The sequence below is a fragment of the Hyperolius riggenbachi genome, chromosome 5 (genome assembly GCF_040937935.1).
Source record: "Hyperolius riggenbachi isolate aHypRig1 chromosome 5, aHypRig1.pri, whole genome shotgun sequence".
Lineage (NCBI taxonomy): Eukaryota > Metazoa > Chordata > Amphibia > Anura > Hyperoliidae > Hyperolius > Hyperolius riggenbachi.
Window position 1 is genome coordinate 162,667,096 of NC_090650.1, and position 27,660 is coordinate 162,694,755.

The 27,660-nt window shown below is 42.7% G+C and overlaps 1 protein-coding gene across 1 annotated transcript in view; it reads right to left on the reverse strand.

Annotated features, from left to right (window-relative positions):
- Positions 1-27,660, reverse strand: part of VPS41 (VPS41 subunit of HOPS complex) — a 1,049,902-nt gene that overhangs the window by 224,865 nt on the left and 797,377 nt on the right. Inside the window, exon 19 of the mRNA XM_068238292.1 lies at positions 453-590. Coding sequence (XP_068094393.1) covers positions 453-590 — 138 coding nt within the window. The remainder of the gene's footprint in view (positions 1-452; positions 591-27,660) is intronic.

Consider the following 27,660-nt stretch of genomic DNA (forward strand, 5'->3'; position numbering starts at 1 on the left):
CGCATAGGCGACTGCTACGACCGTGGCCCCTATCCCCTCATCAGATTGCTCCTGGTGCTTACAGCAGCACAGTAGTTGTTTTCCTTGCCCAGCCTGTCCTGGTGTGTGTGCTAGCTTACTCAACACTGTTTATACCTGTAATTAATTCTTATTTACTTTTTTTAAAGGCATTTTGTATATGTTGGTCCAGATATCACTAACAATAAATAAGAAAAATAGTGAGGCTCAGATACCCAGAGTCAATAGTGCAATCAGGATTATCAGCTTTGGTCCCTGGAGCTGTAGCACATAGAATATTTACAGGTGAACAGAATTTGAGGGTATGGTGGGAAAATACAACAGTCGAGATCTATTGAAACCTTGTACAACAGTGCAAATTCATGGGACAATACAAATAGTCAAATGCTTCTGGGTTTAAAAGGGAAGAATATGCAGCAGCAGGCAATGCTTACCTTTTCTAATGGGCAATGAGTGCTGTCTCTGAGGAATGGCAAAAGATTTGGTCTGTCATATTCCGCATACAAGCTGATTTGCTTTTCATGGTATTTCTGACCTCTATGATGATCTCTCTTGAAAAGTCTGTGCAAATACTAGAAAGAGAAAATAAAACACCTTTGTGAATCCATAAAAGGATTTTCACTATTAAGCAGAGCCTGAATTGTTTATTACACATGTGCATACTATTGCATAGTTACATGGTTTGGTTGAAAAAAGCCATCCATCAAGTCCAAACAGAAAAATAAATAAATACATTAAGAACACCATCCTGAACCTGCACATATCCCAGTTGATCCAGGGGAAAGCGAAAAACCTTACAAGGTCTGGGCCAATTAGCCTTCAAAGGAAAAAAATCCTTTCCGACTCCAGATGGCAGTCCGATACATAATTATGCATCGTAATGCAAAATTTCGGGGTAATAGCATAATTAATCACATAGTTAATTGTACCTATTCGTAATTACGCAGGCATTTAATTATAATTTACGTGTAATTTCGTGCCGACTTTGGCAGTGAACAGCAAAGCCTCCATACATGCCATTGCTACCAAAATTGCTACATATGTGAAGAAGAACAGTGGGTACAAGTTACAAAACAAATTGTTTTCAATTTCAATTGTTTTTGAGAAAATCAATTTTAAAAATAAAAAAAATGGTATTTAAACTCATTTTTATGGGTGTAAAGAAAACCTGTACTGAAAAAAAGTTCCCCTGTGGGGTACTCACCTCAGTAGGGGGAAGTCTCTGGACCCTATCGAGGCTTCCCCCGTCCTCCTGTGTCCCCCGGCGGTCTCGCTGCAGCCCCCAGAACGCTCAGGCGACAAATCCGACAGCCTGTGCAATATTTACCTTTTTCAGGCTCCAGCGGGGGCGCTGCTGCAGCTCTTCTGACGGATATAGGCGAAAATAGCCGATCTTCGTCGGGTGCACTCTACTGCGCAGGCGACTTGCGCATGGGCAGTAGAGCGGCCCGACGGAGATCGACTATTTTCGCCTATCTCCGTGGGAAGAGCGGATACTGCGCCTGCGCTGGAGCCAAAAGATAAATATTTACATCGCCGCCGCTCCGGGAGGTTTTTCTCCGCCGCCGTTGGACCGAGGAGGACGGGGGAAGTGAGTACTCCCCAGAGAAGGTTTTTTTCATTACAGATTTTCTTTAAAAAACATTTTTCTTTGCATTTTTAAAATCAATTTTCTTAAAAAGTCTTACATGTATGGGGGATTTACTATATACCGCCAAATTTGGCACAAAATTACGCATAAATTCATGTGTAATTAAGAATGATTATGCAAAGTCAATTGAATTACGCATATGTAATTACGTATATGCGTAATTGCGGAAATTTACGTGTAATTTTGCATAGTCATAATTAGCACATTACTGTCATCACTAAGCTGGATCAACCCTCCTGGGAATTACCTAATAATTATAGCCGTGGATGCCCTTCAACATAACATAAAATAGAGGGTGGCAGCTCTAGAGGGTGTCACCACACTTAGTTTCCCAAAGGTTGAGGATCACTCCAAACTGTTGCTGAATTGCATTTATTTTTGCTTCAAATAAAGGCAAAGCTTGTGTCCTTAATATCCATACATGGATATGTGTTCAGAGTGATGGTGTAGTGTTAGTTTTCCCACACACATAGCATTTTGCATTTTGGCCAAAAAGTTCCATTTTGGTCTCATCTGACCAGAGCACCTTCTTCCACATGGTTGCTGTGTCTCCCACATGGCTTGTGGCAAACTGCAAACGGGACTTCTTATGCTTTCTGTTAACAATGCCTTTATGCTCGCCACTCTTCCATAAAGGCCAACTTTGTACAGTGCATGACTAATAATTGACCTATGGACAGAGTCTCCCACCTGAGCTGTAGATCTCTGCAGCTCGTCCAGAGTCACCATGGGCCTCTTGACTGCATTTCTGATCAGCGCTCTCCTTGTTTGGCCTGTGAGTTTAGGTGGACGGCCTTGTCTTGGTAGGTTTACAGTTGTGCCATACTACTTCCATTTCTGAATGATGGCTTGAACAGTGCTCTGTGGGATGTTCAAGGCTTTGGAAATCTTTTTGTAGCCTAAGCCTCCTTTAAATTTCTCAATAACTTGATCCCTGACCTGTCTTGTGTGTTCTTTGGACTTCACGGTGTTGTTGCTCCCAATATTCTCTTAGACAACCTCCGAGGCCCTGACAGAGAAGCTGTATTTGTACTGACATTAGATTACACACAGGTGCACTCTATTTAGTCATTAGCACTCATCAGGCAATGTCTATAGGCAACTGACTGCACTCAGATCAAAGGGGGCCGAATAATTATGCACACACCACTTTGCAGTTATTTATTTGTAAAAAATGTTTGGAATCATGTATGATTTTCGTTCCACTTCTCATGTGTACACCACTTTGTGTTGGTCTTTCATGTGGAATTCCAATAAAATTGATTCATGTTTGTGGCAGTAATATGACAAAATGTGGAAAACTTCAAGTGGGCCGAATACTTTTGTAACCCACTGTATGTAAACACGCATAGAGCATTAAAAGGGGAAAAAAGTACACCCTCTTTTAGTTGTAACATATTGCATATTATAAAATCATTTGTATGCTTAGCTTAAAAATAGGTAAATACAATCTCAGATGACCAAACACATGACACACTACACCTCATTTAAAATTTTTTTTTTTTAACAAAGACAAGGGGCTTGATTCACAAAGCGGTGCTAGCAGTTAGCACGCTGGTGAAAAGCCCATTATCATGCCTAAACTCAGTTCAGGCGTGATAAAATAAACTTGTGCACAAAGTTTTGCGTGCAAATTTTTATGCGCATAAAACTTTATGCGCGTAAAGTTTTACGCGCTCAGCGCCATTAAAACCTATGCGACGTTTTGCGCACACCGGACTTTGCACGCAAGTTTTTCCCTCAAAACGGTGCTAACCTACTTAGTGCATTGCTTATCACGCCCAAAAGTCTTTAGGCGTGCTAAGTAGGTTAGCACCGCTTTGTGAATCAAGCCCAAGATGTAGAAGGAGTGTGAAAAATTAGGTTCCCCCTTACCATTTAGATAGGGATTAAGCAGTTAACAGCTAGGTGCTGCCGCTTGTCAAATGTACTGGATTCTTTTAGGCCAGTTACAAATCTAAGATTAGCGATTTGGTGCAACACTGTGCAGTGACAGGGTCATATGCATAGGCCCACATCCCAGCTAGTGACATCCTCCCTGCTAGGCAAGAAGTATGTCACTGGGATTCCCGTCAGTCCGTGCATGCGCACTGTGTCGCACTCCCATCGTGCACACTTGCTGCATTGCCAGTTGACTTGAATTGCTGCATTATTGGGATCATGTGGTAACTCACTACAGACTTTGCTCCAGGAATGTGGGACTTTGACACTGCGTCATGTAAACTGTGCAAGTCTCTATAGAGATGCTCCAGGCTGCAAGAGCACGATTGTGAGAGGCAGACACATGCTCCTGCATGTGTACAGAAGACGCTGACCTGAACGGGTAGCTAATAATTACGGAGGCAAGAGCTGGAGAGTGAAGCAAATCGGACCTGCACTGAGGGACATAGACTTCTAGGGGCTGAAAGAAGCTCCCAGAGGTTAAAGCTTTACATGCAGCTTTCAGCTCACGTATCTTTTAAGTGCGAACATCTTTACAAAAGCAGATATTGTGTCAGTTTGCTGGTCTAGATCATTCAGGTGTGTGTTAACACAATGCCAGAGGACTTCAAATAAGTAATTGTTGCTGCCCACTAATCTGGGTAGAGTTGTAAAACCTTTTCCACACATCTGAAAATCCATCATTCTTCAAATGATGCGAAGAAGAAAAAAGTGCATCCATGTTAATTTTTTGATTTGTTTAATATACTGTATACATATGTGATTCTAATTTCATCTATGCAGACAGATAAAAGCATATAAATAGAATGCACTACATTTTGCAATCCACTGTGTAATGTACCAATTTTGTATTTAGAAAATGTGTATACACCCTACATTTATCATGAACTGTACTCAACCAGTTGAGTACAGTTTAGTTTCTCTCATTATCATCCAATACATTTATTTATTTATTGAAGTATTTACAGTGCGGCCCATAATTATTCATACCCCTGGCAAATTTTGACTTAGGCCTGGTCCACCCCAAACACCGCTAGCAGATCCGCAAAATGCTAGCGGTTTTTGAAATGCTTTTTCTTATTTTTATGCAGCGTTTCAGCTAGCATTTTGCGGTTTTGGGTAGCGGTTTTTTTATAGCAGAATTCATATATTGTTACATTAAAGCTGTTACTGAACAGCTTCTGTAACAAAAACGCCTGCAAAACCGCTCTGAAAAACGGCAGTTCAGAGCGGTTTTGCAGGCGTTTTTGTTACAGAAGCTGTTCAGTAACAGCGTTTGCGTTTTTCCTATACTTTACATTGGAGGCAGAAACGCCTCCGCAATCCAAAAAATGCTTAAGCCCGGGAGTATGCGTTTCTGCAAAACGCCTCCTGCTCTGGTGTGAACCACCCCATTACCCACGCATTTCCACAGCTGCAAGCGGCTGTAAAAACGCGAGAAAACCCCCTCGGTGTGCCACCAGCCCTTAAAGTTACTTTTATTCAGCCAGCAAGTAATTTTTTGACGGGGAATGACATAGGTGTCTCCCAGAAGATAATAAGACGATGTACAAAAGGCATTATTGTGGGAAAAATAAGAAACATTTCTCAGCTTTTATTTACATTTGAGTAAAAAGTGTCCAGTCCAAAATGATTCATACCCTTCTCAATAATCAATAGAAAAGTCTTTATTGGCTATTATAGCAATCAAACACATCCTATAATTGCAGACCAGCTTTTTGCATGTCTCCACGGGAATTTTTGCCCATTCATCTTTAGCAATGAGCTCCCAATCTTTCAGGTTGGAGGGTCTTCTTGCCATCACCTTGATCTTTAGCTCCCTCCACAGATTCTCAATTGGATTCAAGTCAGGACAGGCCATTCCAAAACATTAATGTTTTTGTCTGCTAACCATTTCGTCACCACTGTGCTGTGTGTTTTGGGTCATTGTCATGCTGAAATGCTCACTGCTGCCCAAGGCCGCGTTTCTATGCAGACTGCCTGATGTTGTTGAGAATCGTCATGTATTGCTCTTTTTCATGGTTCCGTTTAATGTGATTAGGTTCCCTGGTCCACTGGCTAAAAAACAACCTAAAGCATTAGGTTCCCACCATCTTGTTTGACAGTGGGGATGGTGTTCTTTGGATTGAAGGCTTCTCGATTTTTATTCCAAATGAAGGAAACATTGTGACCAAACAATTCAATTTTTGTTTCATCTGACCATAACACAGAAGACCAGAAGTCTTCTTTTTTGTCCAGATGAGCATTTGCAAGGGCCAAGCGAGCTTTTGTGTGCCTTATCTGGAGAAGTGGCATCCTTTTTGGTTTGCATCCGTGGAACCAGCAATTTGCAGTGTCCATTGGATTGTCTGCCTTGAGACATTGACACCAGCAGAGACCAGATTCACGAGGATGGCCTTGGCAGTGATCGTTGGATTCTTTTTCACCTCTCTCACTATCTTCCTGGCCAGCACAGGTGTAACTTTTGGCTTCCGACCACGTCCTCTGAGATTTTCCATAGTGCGGAACATCTTCTATTTTTTTATAATATTTTGCACTGTAGCCATTGGAACTTGAAAACATTAGAAATGGCCTTGTAGCCCTTTCCTGACTTGTAAGCAGCCACAATGCGCAGCCACAGGTCCTCACTGAGCTGCTTTGTCTTAGCCATGACTGTCCACAAACCAACTGCAGAGAGCTGCTGTTTTTCACCTGTTGAGTTGATTAAAACAGCTGTTCCCAATTAATAAGGGTAATTAGGATGCTTTAGAACAGCTTGGACTATTTGGAATGGCATAGAACTTTGGATTTTCCCACAGACTGTGACAGTTTGTGAAGGGTATGAATAATTTTAGACTGGACACTTTTTGCTCAAATGTAAATAAAAGCTAAGAAATGTTTTTTTCTCCCACAATAATGCCTTTTGTGCATCGTCTTATTATATTTTGGGAGACACTTATGTAATTTCCCATCAAAAAATTACTTGTTGGTTACATAAAAGTAACTTTAAGTCAAAATTTGCCAGGAGTATGAATAATTATGGGCAGCACTGTATATAGTGCCGACATATTACGCAGCAATGTACAAAGTATATTGGCTTGTCACTAACTGTCCTTCAGAGGGGCTCACAATCTAATCCCTACCATAGTCATATGTCTATGTATGTATTGTGTAGTGCATGTATCATTAGTCTAGGGTCAATAATAGGGGGAAGCCAATTAACTTATCTGTATGTTTTTGGGATGTGGGAGGAAACTGCCCGGAGAAAACGCCCGCAGACACAGGGAGAACATACAAACTTCTTTCAGATGTTGACTTAGCTGGCATCCGATCAGTCAAAGAAACATATGGCAAGTCTACAAAGAATGTGTGGGTAGTTTTTCCCTCCAGATGGGGTTCTCTTGCACATCAAGGGTGTCACACCACCCCCTGGTCTGCCTGAGCAACCTCTCGGTCTGATGACACATAGATGACTCTACCTCCGGGGCCACAATCTATATACCAGCCAGCAGGGGCGTTGCTAGGATCCTAAGAGATCCGAGGCACTTTTGGGCTCTCCAGATGGAAAATGGGTGTGGTCACGCTCCAGAATGTGTGTGGTCATGGGTGGAGCCAAATTTACATGAACTTAACAGCCGTATAAGTAGGCCTGCCAAACAAAGTGTTGGATGAAGCCCCCTCTCCATTAATACAGAAAAAAAAACAAAAACAAAAATGCAGCTTATCACAAAAAGAGAACATTCACTTAAACATAACTAGGCAGAGTTATCTGGCTTCTGTGCTGGCTGGTCTGGCTTTGTGCTGGGCGGGCTGGCATGCTGTCAGGTTATCTGGCAGTTCCCCCAAAGCATTCCCTGACCTTCTAGTGGACCCCATCCCATGCTTCCACAGGCCCCCCATTGGGGCACCACAACTCCCAGCATGCCCCCACAGAATAACCACAGCTCCCTGCATGCACCCATAAAGGCATCACAGTGCCCAGCATGGCACCACAGCACCCAGTATCCCTACATAGAGTCATCAAAGCACCCAGCAGATGCACCACAGCTCCCAGCATGCCCACCTTTGAGGCACCACAGCTGACTCTGCCTGGGGGACATTCGGGGCACCCCAGAATAGATCAGGGGCACGTGCCACTGATCTTTGGGGCTAGTAACGCCCCTGCCAGCCAGCCAGCTAAGATTCAGTGAAACAGAAAAATCGGGAGGGGTGCATACACAACTACAATCGCTGCAAGCAATTAATGGTAACTGCCAAAAGCTATCAAAATCAGGGATAGGACATGCTCAGGGCTATTCTAAACCTGCAAAGAAAGTTATTACAATACAAGTTCTTTATGGTAACGTCTCTTCAAAAGTGCGGAGTTCGGTTATGGGATATACTCAGTAAAGGTAGATAGGCTTGTAAATATTTTAAATATTTGATTTACAAAGTAAAATAGCGCATTACAGAATCATTATGGAAAAATGGTATGACTGGAAAAATTAACAATGTGGCCAGCAGCAGTCAAAATAAATGAGGCTTAAAGTTTATTGAATTAAACGTACGGTAATCATTACAAACCTTCCAAGTATATCAATAGAACCGCATATATGTATACATTATATTAATAGAGAATTGAAATAACACAGCTGTGTCAAACATAGTAGTCATTAATAACCAACTAAGTTGAACATATACCATCAAACTGTGCTGTCTTCCATCTGCTTATTCCTACCCAAATTCAACCGTGAACATCCTCTATAGGGAGACATCAGTGAACTATCGGAGTATCAGGCTCATACGAGCCCCCGATACAGTTCTATCGTTACTTGAAGAGAAACCGTGACCAAGAATTGAACTTCATCCCAATCAATAGCTAATACCCCCTTTTACACGAGAAATATATTCCTTTTCACAAACAGACCATCAGGGGGCTCTGTATGGCTGATATTGTGGTGAAACCCCTCCCACAAGAAACTCTGAGGACCATGGTACTCCTGGCAATTTCCTGTCTGTGAACCTTTTTGCATTGGGGGAAATAGCTGTGTACAGCTGTTTCCAACTGCCAAAAAAGCAAGCAGCAGCTACATCACCTGCCAGCAGTAAAAATGTCACCATGTCAGAATGTAAATCTGGGATTTCAAAGATTTTACAATGGGCAAACACTGACTAAATCATTTATACATAATTATTGTAAAAATGAAGCACTTTTTTTTATTACATTATTTTCACTGGTGTTCCTCTTTAAATAAGCCAATACAACACACCTAGAGGAAAAAAGCTATAGATATTCAAGTGAGCAACAAACTATAACTAATAATACCAACTAAATAACCATAGGATAAGTGTACTAACCTAACATTATACGGTTCAAGCTCTGTAAGCTTTAACTTAGAAGATTGAAGAAGATTTTTTAGTTAGGGAGGCTATTTTAGACATCAGTGATGTGTTAAAGGTCAGCAAAATGTAATTTCCATATGCCCGAGAAACAGCCTGATCTGAGGCAGGGAAGGCTTCCATTGGATATGGTGCTTCTGTGTGCCTGCTGCCTGTGGCTGTATGAGAAGGGGGGCTTACCATGTCTCTGGTGCTCAGGTTTTACTCTCGTCCTCTCGTTTGGGAAGCTATTTCACAGGGCTCTGGAATGGTGAAACAATGACAGGAGAAGAGAGGGTACTTTCCGGGTTGTGCTGTGCTGTATCCCTGTCAGTCTCTGCAAGATGCAGAACGGATGTCTGTGACTCGGCGCGGCCGGTGCCATCCTAGATCCTCATTCCAACTGCCAGAGCAAAATAGTCAGTGAGCTTTTGTGGCTGGGCAAAATCATTCTTCCTCTTTTTAGAGGGATTGAGCTCCAGCGCCATCTCCTTCACCTTCACAGCATTAGATGGCATGCTGAAGCCACTTTGCTTAGGCCACCATTTTTTCCCATAGACTTTCATTGAAAAATTTGAAACTTTTGCCACTTGTACAGCTTTGAAGTTACAATCACCAAACTTGCGTCACTTAGTCATGGGGTGAAGCTGAAAAATTCCGCCACATTTTGGGGATGTAAAAAAAAGTGGGCAGAGCCCCACACAACCAATCAGATTTTCCCTATTGACGTAATGAGAAAATGTGAACAGCTGTAATTCTCACAGTATTAAAGTCGGGGTTCCCAAACTTGGCACCGTAGGTCACTTGGTAACTGGGGTTAAAATTTAAAAGGTGGGATTTAAAAACAACAGCGCTGAAGATGGTGATGGCTGCTTGACTTAGCCCCTGCGAAGCGTACGGAGTACAAATAGCAAATATCTTCAGCTAGACTACTATTACAGCTTTCTGTCAACAGGGTACAGACGTGGTAACATTCAGAGAAGCGTAGGACTCGAATGGCCACCGGGAATATGTCGCGTTCCTCCCAGAAACAGAGGAAGAAGCAGGGGAGCGGGAACGAAGGGCGCGCTGCCCACAACTCCGCCCTAGCTAACCTCATGGCGGATCCTAGCATGGACGGGTCCGCCTGGGATGACAGCCTGGACCTCTTTGAGAGAGAGCATACTTCACCCCCGAGAGCCAAGCAAGACCTGATAGCTAAGCAAAGCTCAGTGGTCCGGAAGGAGGTCGTTGAAGCCAACAAGCAATTAGGCTGCGAGCTGATCAAGGAGATCCGTATACTAACCCAGCGCACAGCTTCACTGGAAGATCGAATGGATAATGCCACCGTGGTCCTGGAGGGTCACGAAGATGAAGTGAATGCCTTGCGAGAAGAAGTTCACCTTCTAAAGCACCAAGCAGAGGATTCTGAGAACAGATCCAGGAGAGGGAACCTCCGCCTTCATGGCATACCCAAGTCAGTACAAGATATCCCGGGAACAGTGACGGCCCTCTTGCAAGAATTAGTGCCAGACATACCTGTGGAACGTCTTGAGCTAGACAGAGTGCACAGAGCTCTAACCAAGAAGAAACCTGAGGGCCCCCTAAGAGACATCATAATGAAGTTCTTATATTTTCAAACTAAGGAGAAAGTCATGGCTGCGGCTCGGGCTGCTCCATCCCTCACGTTTCAGGGCTATTCTTACCAGTTTTATGGGGATCTCGTGCAAGCTACGCTGCAGAGAAGAAAGGAGATGCGCCCATATCTACTAATCCTCCAAGAGAAGCAAATAAAATACAAATGGGCTTCCCCTTTGCTCTCTTTTTCACGGTGGACAACAAGCAGTTTACAGCCACCTCCCTTCAAGAGCTCAAGGATCACTTCCGAGAACTGGATTACCCGACACCGGTCATCCCAGCACAGAGCTCAGCACCATCTGCTCCACCATCATCACAGAAAAGCTCTGCTTGCATGTCATCACTTCCCTCGGGAACTCCAAAGGAGCAAAGACCTAGGAAGCGCTGCTCCACAGCATTACGAGAGTTATCACAGTTTTAAACATGAATGCAGTACATACAAATGGTAAGGTAGCAAGGAATACAGTCAAACAATTGTGCAGTTACAACATGAATGGTATACCCTGACAGCGGCTGTCTCGGGGGTTCCCTTCCTCAGAGGGTATCACCTGGCTCAGTGCTCACAGCGAGCCAGGTGATACCCTCTGAGGAAGGGAACCCCCGAAACAGCCGCTGTCAGGGTATACCATTCATGTTGTAACTGCACAATTGTTTGACTGTATCCCTTGCTACCTTACCATTTGTATGTACTGCATTCATGTTTAAAACTGTGCTTGTGTTTTTTCATTGCTGCTCTTAAAGGGATACTGCTTGTGCAGTCATTTACTTCATGTTTTTCTGACATATACCATTATGCTGTATTTCTTTTGACCGGTTTGGTCTCTTGTTGCCAATACACTTATGTTATTTGTGCATAGTGCATTATTTGCACTTGTTTGTATATAATCAGCTTTTGTGTTTACAATATAATTTTGATGAATATCATGCTGGTGTGCGAGTTTTTTTGTATAAATATTGTCTCTAGTGCTTTTTAGCCTAATTACAGACTCGGCACCCATTGCACCCAGTGCATTAATTAGCGTACATAGGGTGTGCAGTACCTTCTTGTAAATATTACGAGTATATCCTCGCAAGCCTTCCGTGAAGCCTCCTGAACAGATAAGTGGTGTGTGCTTTTCCTCTCCTTGGGAGAGCTTTCTGCTCACTCCCGGCTCACCAGGTACTTTTTGCCCAGCCTTGAGCCTCTATTTTTACCCACGTTGGGGCAGTTTCTACTAAAGGTAGCCATACACTGGTCGATTTGCCATTAGATCGACCAGCTGACAGATCCCTATCTGATCGAATCTGATCAGAGAGGGATCGTATGGCTGCCTTTACTGCAAACAGATTGTGAATCGATTTCAGCCTGAAACCGATCACAATCTGTGGAGCCGCCGCTGCCGCCTGTCCCCCCCCCCCCCTGCATACATTACCTGAAGCTGGCTCCGGGTCCTCTTCTCCGCGCTTCACCCCGCACCGCATCCCAGCGTACACTGTGTCACTCCGTGACCAGGAAGTTCAAATAGAGCGCCCTCTATCTGAACTTCCTGGTCACTGCAGTGACACAGGAAGTTGATGTACGCTGGGATGGAAGCAAGAGAGAAGCGTGAAGAAGATGCGGAGAAGACGCGGAGAAGATGCCCAGGAGCCAGCGTCAGGTAATGTATAACTGTATCGGATCAGCCGCCACTAGCGATGCGCTCCCTACCCGCGGGCGATCGACGGAAGTAACCCGCGCGGCGCGATCGACGGTCCGATCCGATTTCGGGAGGAAATCGGATCGGCGGGTGCGTTTAGCGCAAACGATTGCCAGCAGATTCGATCCCAGTGATCGAATCTGCTGTCGAATCGGCGGCAAATCGGGCCAGTGTATGGCCAGCTTTAGTTATGGCTAGTTGCCGCTGTTTACACTACCAGTTAGTCGTGAAGTTAACTTTAATGGAGACTATACTGTAGATGTACTGTTCTCTTTATGGTATAGCTTTATTTTTTCAATTGTCAAACAGCACATGTTAAACCAAAATGGAGTACTGGTTCGTTAGTTCTCTCACAGGACGGACGGTTACTTCTTCTTGCTCCAGTGGCTAACCCCTCCCCTCCCGGTTTTCCCACCTCAGATCTAGCCGTTGCTTTTGTAAAGGATGGAAACTTATTATACCACCATGCACGGCCCCGAAGATTAGCCTCTGTATGCATGATACAAGAACAGTCGCTTTAGTCCCTCTAAATCCATGGAATCTGATAAAATATTACTTGTTAAAAGCCACAATAATAGGGAAACCCATGACTGCCACCGCTACAGGACATCCTATATTTAGATATAGAGATAGGAGGTCTCAGTTGAAAGGGCTCTTCCCTCTCTGTGTCTGATTGTGTATTACTATGTGTAATTTATGCAATGATTATCCTGAAAACACTGTTTGGTTAATGGATACTGCCTAAATGCTAATTAATTGCACTACATCTCTTGTCTGTTCCTGCAAGAAAAGATCACTCTTGTAGGATTAAAGCAAAATGCTCTGGGGCACTCATTCCAGGTGGATCACTATTCCTGTCTATATCCTAAGTTACATGTTATTTACTCCAAGGAATAAAAACAACCCAGTTGCCCCTATATTTTCTAACAAAAGATGCTTTCTAGTTATAGCACTGTACAGCTACTGAGTTCGGAGCTTAATTTTATGTACTGCAGTTCTCCAGAAACGATCTCTCTGTATACGACGACTATAGTAAAGATGGGCGTATGTGTATATTTGTCTTTCCTAGATGCAGGGTAACATACTCATTGAAATTCCTCTCACTTTGGGGACCCACTTATAGGTAGTAACATATTACTTGTGTAACCTTTTCCTATGCACATGTTTCCTGGCTCGGGTGGATTACAAATGTAATCTCAGACAAGTTACTATGCATCTTATGTGGTGCCAACGGCATAGTGTGAGGTTCCTCAATTCCTATTATACTGTTGCTGCCAGATGATGTCACATTGTGCAATCGTATCAATTGTATTAAGGTTTTTTTCCACTAGGTTATTCTAACTACTCAACTAAGCGGGTGGCATAAACAACTATGAGTATCCTGGCCAGGAGATATGTGCATATTATAGGCTGATTTTATTATAAGCCCCTCTGAGCTAACATAGCTAACTATCTTAAACCTTTCCAGTGAATCCTTGCCTGCATTGATGGCATTAAGTTATATAGCACCCTTTCAGGGATCCCTATGCGCACTTGGTCTCGTGCCTCATTACCACATAGATAGTCAATGCAGATGTAATAGGGCTTGGAGCAGGGTACTTTTGGCTGACCATTTATTGCACAACGTGATGATTGAATGCCAGTGACAACAGATAAATGAAGCTAAAACTAACACCTTGAGCTTTTTCCCTCCCCTCTTCCCCTATCCCTATCCAATTGCCTATACCCCGGTTCTCTTGTAAGCAACCCCGTCACTGGGCCCCTTTACCTCTTCCCTGTTGTTTATAATGTATTTGTTTGTTTTTTCCCAACTTGATTAATAAAAATGTAATACTGTACTTGCAGCCGGCTGTCACTAGAGGGTGCCAGAACCTAACTCTTGAGCTATATTTTTCTGGAGATGCATTTAATGCTTTAATGGGAACTTTCCTAAGGATACTCAGATAGTGAGTTGTAAAGTCAATTTTAAGTACCCTGACCAGGAAATGTGTGCATAATATATATTAACCAATATATAAACACCCCAGAATTGGCATCATTCTTTATATAATCCCCCCCCCCTCCCAATCCTTGCCTGCTCGTACGATTTCATGATATGAAATACTCTTTCACGGTTCTAGGTCATAACCCCCGCATGTTACACCTGGACATATTAAAACCCTCAAATATAACCTACTACCTTGTGCTTCACACAACCAATTACTGAAATAACAAAAAACCTCAGAGATCAATGACTGATATATGAAATACGTGTATTATGAAAATCACATCACATAAATTACACACAATATACCCATGATCCCCAATTATTGCACCATCCCTTTAAAACCCATGAAGTATACACCTGAGCATCTAACTGGACTAACATATGCACTATTATGTCGCTGTGATCACATTTCCTATGCAGTTCAAACAAATAGGGTTATGAGTTCTCTGCCTAACCAGCAGGTAATACTTATCACCTCAGCACAGACTGTGTGTAGCTCTGATTTCCCTAGCACAGTCAAAGAAGGTGCAGTTTATTGCTGGATACTGAGGTCCCATACAGAACTGCTTCACTGAAAAAAAGCACGTGCAAAAAATAGTGGTAAGCATATGCAATTCATCTGGCCAGGATTGCTCATATATACTTCACAGCAGTGATTAAAAACATGCAGTGTGTCTCACCATACTTCACCATTCCCTGTGCACCCGGGAACAGCCTTTAACAAACTCTGTCCCAAGAGACCAGGCACCTCTTCAGTATAGCAGTGCAGTTGCAGCAACAGCCTGGCCCCAGTACAAATGTCCTCAGCACGGGCGTCCCCGTTGCTTCCAGGGTCTTACTAGCTGTGCACAAAGATCTTCCATCCCTCTGCCCCCTCTCTCACCATGAGGCAGGGGTGTAACCAGGTGCAAACAATGTATCAGTTCTGATGTCTCTCCAAACGGCTCTTCTGAGTATGGTGACTCACACAGTTCAAACTAGTGGACCGGTTTCATCAAATCAACTTTGATTTCTTCAGCACTAATGGCAAAAAGCTCTCTTGCTCCATCTTGTGGCTGTTTTTATACATGCATGAATGTTTTTCATCCAAATTTATGTAACGTGCTCTCTAACACCATCTTGTGGTTGCTTTTTATGCATGCACGTTGTCTGTCATATCCAGGCCATAGAAGACAGCTGTCTGCCTGTACTCTTACTCCCTCTGCTGGGTTAATAATTGTACTCATTCAATACAGCAATATGCCTTCACCTGTTACATATACCTGATTTTAAACATGCTTCCCACCTATGGAGATACTTCATAGAAGCAGTTGCCAAAGATATTTTTAAACTCAAATCACATGTCTCTAAAATGCGGAGGGAGGGGACCCCACATGGCAGAACCCCAAAAATACACCAAACCCCAACCCAGACCCTTCCAGCGCATAGAATACCCCATGAGCGATTGTCAGATCTATATTTAGAAATTTTGCTGGTAGGAAAAAGACTCCACATCGATATGGACACACACTGGGCCCTATCTCTTATTTTCCCCCTTAGGACAGGCGGTTTGGTGACCCGAACACGGATTTAAAGAAAAACTCCTAAATTAAAATCCACATTTATTCCCCTTGGTTTTAGGGCCTTACATTTATAAATCCACATGCATTCTTTCTGCAACAATATTCTATCAAAATCCCCCCTTCTGGGACTGATATTTAATTTGTAAATCCCCCTAAATTTCATTCCTTTAGGGTCACTGTTGTGGCACTCCATAAAATGCTGTGCCACTGCACTATCCATATTCTTAGCCTTAATATTCTTTATATGCTCTCCTATCCGTGTTTCCAGGTCCCTCCCCGTCTTACCTATGTACATTTTGTTGCAAGGACAAATCAGCTGATAGATTACTTTTGTTGTAGCACATGAGATATAATCTCGTATTCTGAACTTTGCAGTACCTGTGCTGTCCATGAAGGTATCACCTTCTATCACATATTTACACAATCTGCAATTCTGACATTTAAACATCCCCTTTCTCCTCATAGGGGTACCTCTATGTCTTTGGAACTCACTTCTTACTAGCAAATCATTAAGACTACTGCTTCTTTTCGCCGTCACGTGTGGTGTCGTCCCCACTATTTCTGCTATGTCTCGGTCCAGGGTAAGAATCCCCCAATTTTTGTTGAGAATAGCTAATAATTGTTCCCAATGGCTGCCATACTTAGTAATCAATCTAACCGGGTCGTTAACACTCTGCTCTCCCTTACTTTGCTCCTTTTTTACCAATAGGGACTCCCTGTCTGTTTGCAATGCTCTAACATAAGCTTTCTTAATCATCCTATTAGGGTAGCCTCTCTCTCTCAATCTCTGTCTCAGGGCATATGCCTCCTCAAACAAATCCACAGTGGCGCAATTGCGCCTTATCCTCAAAAACTCCCCTGTTGGCACTGACCTTATTTGACACCCCAAGTGGTGGCTTGAAGCATGCAGTAGTGTATTGCCTGCACTTTCTTTCCTGTATGTACTGGTTAATAATCTATTGCCCTGTTTAAATATTTTTAAATCCAAAAAGGATATCATTTCTTCATCACAGGTATACGTTACAAAAATGTTTCTTTGGTTAGAATTTAATTGTTCCACAAAGGTGTTGAGACTTTGCCTGTCTCCTCTCCACACCATTACCACATCGTCTATGTAACGTAGCCACAGGGCGACGCGCTCGCCGAACCCACGCATGCCATACACCTCCTCCATCTCCCACAAACCTAGGTGCAGGCATGCGTAGGCCGGAGAGCACGCCGCCCCCATGGCCACGCCCCTCAATTGCTGATAGTACCGGCCATCGAACTGGAAGAAATTTCTTGTCAAAATTAATTTCATCAGATCAACCACATAACAATTATGGGCCTCTTCCTCTGCTCCATAATATTTTTCCAGAAAAAATGAAATCGCCCTTAGACCGTCTCTATGAGGTATAGATGTAAAAAGTGACTCTACATCGAGCGAGACCAATAGACATTCATCTGGCACCACCACTTTGTCTATCTTGTTTAACACTTCCATGGTGTCCTTTACATATGAAGGTAGAGAGACCACCATTGGCTTCAATTTTTTCTCCACATACTGGGATATCCTCTCCAAAGGTCCTCCATTGGCCGAAATTATAGGCCTACCCGGGGGCTTAACCAGATTCTTGTGTGTTTTGGGGTTGATATAGAAGGTTGGAATATTAAATTCCTTAATCTCCATATGTCTGTATTCCCTTTCCAGCAGGATTCCCTCAACAAAACCCCATGACAACTTCATATTAGCATCCAACACTAACTGAGTAAAAGGGTTTCCCCCAACTTTTTTGTAGCATTGAACATCCGATAGTAGTCTCTCCACCTCTCCCACATAATTCTCCATGGTCATCAAGACCACGTTGCCCCCTTTGTCACTTTTTTTAATAATGACATCAGACATTTCCTGCAATTCCCTTAGTGCTGCTTGTTGTCCCAACGTTAAATTTGGTGAATTGTGTCTCTTCCAATCTATCAACTTTAAATCTCTTTCCATTACCTCAAGGAACACAGCGGTCGATCTGTTTGAATATAAGGAGGGCATAAACTTGGACTTGCTTCTCAAGTCCGTGGGCATTTGGATTGCTTCATGCATTTCCAGCTCTATCAAACCCATGTCGCCATCCCCCACCTCCAAATCATCTACATTAGGCAATTCGGGGATAATGTCTTCCCTTTCTCCTTTTCCCTTAGTGTACATTTTTCTCAAAACCACTCTTCTCAAAAAAAGATTCAAGTCTTTAAACACCTCAAATTCATCTCCACCTGTTGAGGGACAAAACGTTAACCCTCTGCTGAGCACAAACAGGTGGTCTTGAGACAATGTGCGGTTGGTAAGATTGATTACATTTAAACCTGTGGTTCCTTGTGTATCTCTTTCTGCTTCTCTAATGCACTCGACCGCGCCCTCGTCAGTGCTCCTTCCACTGTTTGATTTTCGTTTACAGTCCCTGTTGTCTCTAAAAAATTATCCTCTATTTCAGATTCTTTTTGGGCTTGTTCTATTTCCTCTGCTAACTCTTGTGCTGACAAATAAAATTCTTCTTCTACATTAGACTCCGGGCCAGATGATACCTCACTATCACTACAGCCCTCTGATGAGCTGTATGTGTTTTCACCCCATCTGACCCTTTTTGGCTGTCTCTTTCTATTCCTAATCTTATTCTTTCCTTTACTATCCTTTCTCTGTTTTGGCTCTATATTAAATATATTCCCTTTAGCCCAATCTTCCTGATCTCTCAAAAACTTACCTGCCTTAATCCGCTTTATTTTATTTTGTTCCTTATCAATTATTTTTTTGGTCCTTTCATTAAATTTTTCAAAATGTTTATCTGATGTGTGTTTGTTAATTTCCTCCAACATCTTACTGACACTGCTCTCTATTTCTCTCAATTGTATTTTTTCCTCTTCTGCCATCATGGTCATAACCCTCAGCCCATGCTCTATACATTCCTTTTTCCAATTCGGCAGGAATCTTTCTGTCAGAAGATGGGCTGCAGGGATGACTCTTTCCCGGATTCCCCTTGGGATCAATTTTGCCTTTATGTATTTTTCCATATAAATGATGTTCCACTTTCGTTTTACCAATTTAACAGCTATTTTCTGATAACCTCTAAACTGCTTATCGAGGCTAAATGTCTCCTCCCCTTTTTCTACTGGTTCTTTAACTGCTGCTTGAATTTCTTCATCCACATTGATCACCGGGACATACGCCATCCTTCCCCAAACAGATCGACCGCTGCGCCACAAAAATGAATTTGACTATAAGTTATATCCACAACCCTCAATTGCTCTGTGCTTATACTGCGTATGTACGCCATATGCCTCATACTAATAAGATTATACTCCGTGCACACTCCATGTACCTCTCGTCCCTTTTGGTTTTCCTACGGGTGCCTAAGTAAAAAACAAAACTGGATAGCTCGTTATGAGCTTACTGTTCTAATGACTCTTATGTGGGGATGTCTGTCTCTCCTCACATCTACTTATTCTTTACTCTCTCTTTCTCCTTTCTATTTATTCTCTCCTACTCCAGGGACGGGGGATGCTCATAAAGCGCTTTTTGTCCAGAAGCCTCCATGACGCATCCTATCAAAATAATATCGATTAATGCACAAGGTCTTAACTCTCCTCTAAAAAGAACTAAAGCTTTCCAACAATTTAAGAGATTACATGCTGATGTAATATGGATACAAGAAACTCGCTTTGTTTCCGGCCACGAACCTAAATTCCTCTTCAAAGACTGAAGACAGGTGTTCTATGCTAGCGCTACAGTTAAAAAAAAGAGGGGTGCTGATTGCTTTCAAAAATAGTCTTAATTTTGTCCCCTCCAAAACATTAGCTGACCCTGAAGGCAGGTATGTTTTGGTCACGGGCTTGCTTAAAGATACGCAGATCACAGTGGTCTCATATTATGCTCCTAATTCCAAACAGGCCCCTTTTATCTCGCATCTATAAACGTCACTGCGGCACACAGCAAAGGTCTGCTATTTCTCTGCGGAGACACCAACCATAGCCTCAACCCAGTTTGGGACAAGCAACTTCCTGGTCAATCTACTCCGCCGGCTAGTACAGATTCAAACCAAAACGAGAAACTCAGAAATCTCTTCTCCACTTATCAATTAATAGATACTTGGCGAGAACTCAACCCTTTCAAGAGGCAATTTACCTTTTACTCCAACCCACATGCATCATTTTCTAGAATAGATCATTGCTGGACTGTGCTGTCTGCCTTGCCCTCGATCAAATCAGCTTCCATACACCCTACTCCATGGTCAGACCATGATATGAACATTTTGGTGGTTTCCTCTCTCACGCAACGTCCCTCTGAGTTTCGTTGGGTGTTAAACAATTACCTCCTCACAGATGATAGTGTAGTTCAACAAGTAAAACAAGAACGTCTTAATTACTTTGCTATAAATGTAAAATGGGAAGGATTGACAGACCTCACAATTTGGGAAGCACACAAAGTTGTTATAAGAGGAATATTAATACAGATAGCTTCCAGACGGAAAAAAAAAAAACACAGCACACACTCACTAAGCTAGAGAATGAAAACTCAGTTCAATATGACCTTTTTCAAAATAATCCTGGGCCTGATACTAAAAATGAGTTGCGGAAAGCGGAAATTGCGCTTAATTTATGTATGACTGAAAAAGCTGAGAACCAAATTTCTCGTTCCAAATTGAAATTTTATCTTAAAAATAACACACCTGATAATCTTCTAGCCAGCCGTCTCAGACAACCCGACCTAGCATTTAATTTTACCTTACAAACAGAACAAAACCAATCTACCTCAAACCCTATTAAAATAGTGGGGATCTTTCAGCAAAATCTAAACAATGTGTATAACTCCCCAGATAATTCCTCTGTAGACGAGATTGGAGCCTTTTTGTCTGAGGTTCCTCTTCCAGCACTCCCTGAGGGTCTAAAAGAGCTTATGGAAAAAGAAATCTCATTGGGGGAAGTGCAGCAAGCTATTAAATCACTTAAACCAAATAAACAGCCCTGACCCGACGGGTTTAAAGCTTCATACTACAAAAAATGTAGTGACATCCTTGCACCCAGATTAGTATTAGCCTTTAATAGTATGCTTGAAGGGGCACAGTTTCACCCAGAATCAATCACAGCTACTATCACTATGATTCCAAAACCTAACACTGACCATTCAAAATGGTCCAACTTCCGCCCTATTTCGTTACTAAATACCGATATCAAGATTTTGGCAAAAGTTTTAGCTACTCGTCTCAACTCTACAATTACCTCAATTATAAATAAAGATCAGGTAGGCTTTATGCCGCACAGACAGGCAAGTGATGGTGTAAGGCGTATTTTACACTTGATACACCATGCACATGTTTCCCAACTCCCATCTATGCTCCTTTCATTGGACATTACCAAAGCATTTGATTCAGTCTCATGGTCCTATCTTATGATCACACTTCGGGCTTGGGGTTTTGGCACTAATCTAGTAAATTGGATTAAGGCACTTTATTCATATCCTCTAGCTTCAGTGGCCTACAATGGGTTTAAATCTCCCCCCTTTCCCATTTCACGAGGCACACGCCAAGGTTGCCCTCTTTCCCCTCTATTATTTGCATTATTGATAGAGCCTCTTGCTATTTAGATTAGGAATTGCTCAGAAATTCATGGTATACCATTGGGTAGGAAAATACATAAGGTAGGCTTATTTGCTGATGATTTAATAGTCTGCATTTCACGACCAACAGGATCTATTCTTGCCCTGAATAAGAGCCTGAAGCAATTTGGTAGAGTATCGGGACTCAACGTTAACCCGGCAAAATCAAAAGCATTAAATATTTCCCTTCCATCCCAACTAATGCAGGCACTACAAGATGGTTTTGAGTTTGACTGGGATTCTCACAAATTGTTGTATCTTGGCATCTATCTCACCAACTCTTATGACACACTTTATCAACATAATTTCCCCTCTCTTGCAAAAGAGCTAGTGGATCTGATGGAGTGCTGGAAGAGGTACTCAATCTCTTGGTTAGGCAGGATAGTGGCCATCAAAATGACCCTTCTTCCTAAACTACTATATGCTTTCAGATTGCTGCCTATTACCCTCCCCTCTTTGTTCCTTGAATCTCTTCAGCGGAAGATAAATAGTTTTATCTGGGGGGCTCAGAAACCGATATTTAAAAAACTCTATCTCTACCGTCTGAGGGCTTATGGGGGGATGGGAGTACCCAATATCATCCACTATTATAAAGCAGCACAATTGGCCATCCTGGCAAATTGGCATTTAGAAAATGATAGGCCTACTTGGGTAGACATGGACGACCAGCTTATTTCACCTATCAATATCAAAAACCTCCTGCGGCTCACTCCAGTACATCGTACTAAAATTAGTAACCCCATTATAAAACACTCTCTTCAGGTGTGGGATAGCTGCAAGTACTCTGGTCAACTAATGTCTGCCCATAGGCCACTTCTTTCCTTCTTGGGTAACCCCTCTTTCCCTGCATTTTTAAAATCTTCTGCCCCATACCATTGGTGGGTTTCAGCTAAACTCTACAGGATCCAAGGATTGTTACCGATACAGGCATTAAGTCCTTAGGCCACCTTCGCGAAAAACTTGAGCTTCCGCCCTCTGAGTTGTTCCGTTATATGCAAATTACTCATTTTGTGAAACAACACACCGCAAATGCGGAATCCCTTACGAGCAGGACCTTTTTTGAAAATATTTGTGATATTAACCCACATGCATCTGGGGTAATTTCATTTATATATAGGGAGCGCACTCTCACACACACTCAAAACAAACCGGACTACATACTTAAATGGGAAAGAGAATTGGGCTTAAAAAGTTGACTACACTGATATGTGTGATATTTGGGAAAACATCCCCAAGATGTCAATCAATGCTGATCTGGTTGAGATAAATTATAAACTACTGTTCAGATGGTACCTAGTTCCCCAGAGGGTGGCCAAGTTTAATAGAAAATGCTCGGGAGATTGTTTCAAGGGATGTAGAATGACGGGTTCTTTTGCCCACATATTGTGGAATTGTAAAAAAGTATGTAGATTATGGATTAGGGTCTGTACTTGGGCATCATCCTTAATCAATGCCCCAGTTTCGCGGAATCTTCTCCATGTCCTATTAGGCTGCCCCTACCCTAGCCTATCTCCTACTCAAAATACTCTCATTAATTTTATCTTTACTGTAACTAAAATCAAAATAGTGGCAGCTTGGAACACCCAATCTTTTTCATTTGAAGCGGTTAAGAACAGGCTTGGCAATATTCTGTTCTTTGAGAAATTGAGGGCCTGAATGAATGACAATATGAAAAGGTTTCACAAAATCTGGGACCCATTAATAACCTACTTATTAAACCCTGAGCAAATAGCGACGGTGCGTAATCAATGATCTTGTCATGGTTACTTCTCATAGGCAATGATAACATGTATAAGGAGGATTAGCTTGGACATCCCTCGTCTCTGGAACTTCTACAACTTTTCTACGTACGTCTCTTTCCTTTCTCTTCTCTAACCTTACTTTCCTATATTCTCAAACTTCATTGTACCTCGTTTTATCCGCTGAATTCCTTTTTATTTTAGATCATACTGTGGAGTTATGGATGCTAGATCTTCATACCAAGATAATATAATGACCGTTAAATTAAAACAAGTCACTTTTTCCTAGCTTACAGTCTATATCCATTATTGCAGTTAGTACCTAACTGATTTGATCTATGCTTATGCTAATTAGTTAGCAAAACCTGACTTTGCTGGAGGACAGGTTTCATGGCCAAAGGTACTGGACAAGATACAGTTGGTTAGTCCCCATCCGACCCCATCGGGGTTAGTGACGGATGTCGGATTATCCTGCAAGTTAGCATTTTAGAAATTTTGCCTAATTATACCTGTGAATTATTGTATCATTTTTCAGTTATGTATAATAATATGATAAACAGTGTCATATGATTGCTTGAGTTACAATAAGTTTAGCATTGAACTATTGCTTTTGCTTATCTCTGTAAATGCAATGCCATGTTGGAAAATTGTTCTTTCTTCTTCAAAAAAAAAATTTCTTCAATAAAAATGATTGAAAATAAAATTTGGAAAGGTGGGCAGAGACACATAAAGCCAGTCAGACACAAAGCCAACATCATGTGGTTTCTTCAGAAATGACACCATCTAGTTATGTTGGCTTTGAAGAAGCCAACATATTGTTCAAGTTCAGCTCATTCTTCTTCTTATTATTATTATTATGTTGGCTTTGAAACGCCAACATATTGTTCTTCTAGTTCAGCTTGTTCCTATTCTTATTATTATTATGTTGACTTTGAACGGCCAACATATTGTTCTTCGAGTTCAGCTCTTTTCGATTATGTTGGCTTTGAAATGCCAACATCTTGTTCTTGGAGTTCAGCTCATTCTTCTTCTAATTATTATTAGCGCCCCCCATGTTCTATACGCTACTCCTCCTACAGTAGGGGTACAAGCGCCAAACTTTCCACACTTATTTGCCTTATAGCGAAGTATGTTGCTTGTGCTTTAATAAGCAATCCCACCCTCCGCGCCCCTGTGGCAGACCCCGGAAGACCCCTTTTTTTGTACTGACTTTGACAGGGAAAAAAATTGTAATCGCTGCCGCTCGTATAGTTTTGAAGCTACACTCCCCATACTAGGACTACATATTGTCGGTGTCAGCTCAAATAAAAATATATTTTTTGGAAACACCCCAAAGTGGGTGGAGCTACCAACGGCCAATGAAAATTTTGCAATTTTCTATACGCTACTCTTCCTAGAGTTTTAGAAGTACAATCATGAAACTTTGCACACTTGTTTGGCTCATACCCGAATAGGTTGCTTGTGTTTTATTAAGCAATCTCACCCTGCGTGCCCCTGGAGCGCCCCCCCCCCCCCCGAAAACCCCACTTTTCTCATAGACTTTCATTGGAAAATGTTAAACTTTCGCCACTCGTACTGCTTTGAAGTTACACTCACTAAACTTGGGTCACTTGGTCATGGGGTGAAGCTGAAACATTCTGTCACATTTAGGGAACCCAAAAAGTGGGCAAAGCCATAAACAACCAATCAGATTTTCCCTATTTACTTCAATGAGAAAATGTAAACAGCTGAAATTCTCACAGTATTAAAGCCAGAGTTCTTCAAACTTGGCACACTGTATCACTGGGTTGGAATTTGCTGGTCAAAACTCTAATCGGGGCGATGACATTGCTCCTTGTGAGCGGTCTCAAGATTTTGATAACGATTGGTTGTCTGTAGTGGAATCACCAGGACACATAAAAGTATGCCCAAGATCTAAATATATGCCCACTTTGACCTCCAATCGCCACCTGAGCACTTTCCTGGAACTTTTTGAACAGGAACTTGTGAAGCATACGTGGGATGCCCCGGGCGGGCAGGACAACCTCACTCCGGGCGAGTTGTGGGCATTAGATGACTTAAAAGGTCGAGAGGACCTGATTATTAAGGCAAGTGATAAGGGGGGCAACATCGTTTTGATGGACAGAGAGATGTATGTCGGAGAAATTTATAGGCAGCTGGGAGATAGTGCCACTTACTCCAAAATTGAACGCAATCCTTTTCACCATGTAGTTGATGAGCTGAATTTCCGGCTGCTCCTGGGCCTGAGGAATGGCATCCTGGATAGGGAGGAATATGGGTATATGTTTGTGGAGGAATTCCCGAAGCCTACTATGTATGCTCTCCCAAAGATTCATAAGGGTGTCATTCCTCCACCGGGCCGCCCGATAATTTCAGCTGTGGCAGGGCCATGTGAAGCCGTTGGCAGATATTTGGATCAAAAATTACAACCGCTCGTAAGGAGGTTGCCCTCTTACGTGCGAGACTCAATGGAAGTGCTGAATAGGATCCATGGTTTCGTAATGGAGGAGAATTGCATCCTAGCATCAATAGATGTTGAGGGATTGTATACCTCCATTCCTCATAACATTGGATTAGAGGCTCTCAAGTATTTGCTGTTTGAGACCTTACCACTCCATGATGAACATAATTCATATTTGGTGGACCTTATGTCTTTTGTCCTGCATAACAACTTCTTTTTGTTTGAGGGCAAATATTACCACCAGCTGACTGGGGACGAGCATGGGGGCGGCATGTGCTCCAGCATACGCCTGTCTACATCTTGGCATATGGGAAGAGCAGGATGTTTATCCGAGTGAACTGTTCCGTGGGGGTGTGTCCCTCTGGTTGCGTTATATTGATGATGTGCTCGTTGTGTGGAGGGGTACCGCGGAGGGCTTCGCGAACTTTGTGTCAGCCTTAAATTGCAACAGGCGAAATATACGCCTGACCTTTGTAACAGATCCAGAGAGAATCACCTTCTTGGATCTTGAAATAATAAGGGTGGGAAATGGGCTGACGACGAGGACGTTTCGGAAGCCCACGGCGGGCAACTCACTACTCCACGCGGCGAGCCATCATCCGGTGTCTGTGATCGGGGGGATCCCCACGGGGCAGTTCTTAAGAATTCGGCATAACTGCTCGGATATAGAGCAATTTAAGTGCGAGGCAAAGGAAATGTACAAACGGTTCTGTGAAAGAGGTTACTCAGAGAGAACTCTGCGTCGGAGTTACAACCGGGCGCTTCATACAGATCGCGAGTCTCTGCTTCGCCCCCGTGCTCGTCCCGAGGCTGGTGGTGACAGTAGAGGATACACTAGGGTTGTTACACAATTTAATTCACATTGGGGTGCTTTGAATGAAGCCCTCAAGGGATGCTGGAAGGTGTTACAGTTAGACCCCAAGATAAGGGAGATAGTGGGTCCAAGGCCCCTGATCACTGCACGGCGGGCCAGAAATCTACGAGATGTCTTGGTCCAATCGGAACTTCCAAGGAAAGAGGGGGGTACAATCGTGTCCCCCCCTGTTGGAATGTTAAGGTGTGGGTCTTGCAGGGCCTGCCCATTTGTTATGAGGACTGACAGATTCAGATCTCAAGACCAATCCAAAGAATATAAATTGAAGAGCTTTCTAAATTGTAACTCAACCTGGATTATATATCTAATCATCTATCCATGTAATAAGTACTATGTAGGCATGACAACACGAGCATTTAAGGCTATTTAAGGCTAGACTCCTTGAGCATCTTGGTAACATCACTAGCGGGGGAAAAAAGTCCCCAATTGCAGAACACTTCCAGGAAGTACATAATAGCTCTATTGTTGGACTTAGGGCAATGTGTATTGACAACCTGGAAGTCTCGACGCGGAAGGAGCGAACAGAAGCAATGTTGCTGCAAAGGGAGGCAATGTGGATGTACCGATTGAGATCGAGGCACCCGCAAGGCCTAAATGTGGATTTTTCTCTTAGGAGTTATTTATAGACCCCTTAGGGATTCTTACTCCTTAGAGCTTCCCCATTTATGTGCTATTCTGACAATAGTGGTGACCACATGGGAAGATGTGTCCAGAGTAGTGAAAGTGCCGATGTTGAGGTGATTGATTTATATTTATTATGTATACCCCCTAATGAAAAAATCCAGTAAAAATCTCAAAATGTATAGAATATACTTGTTCCCCTTATAACCCTTCCCTTTACCATTCCTTTCCCTTTTTCCTTATTTTTCCCTCCTCCAATTTCCCCCCCCTCCCCTCCCTTCTTATCCCTGAACCCCCCCCCCCCCCCCCCCCACCCGCACCCTCCCTTTCCCTGGCATTCGGTTCTATGGTGGTAAAAAACTGTAAAGGTTTTATAGAATCAATGATGCAATGGACCTGCGTACATTCTGTCTCCAGAAGGGATGTTCACAGTGGGCGTTTGTCGCTGTCTTCTTTGGAACTGTCCCACTCTATTGCTTGCCTCCAATAGTTAGTTGTGCCTCTTTTATGCTGGTTCTGCAGCGGAACAGGAAAGTCTAGTCAGGGTTTCCAGCCC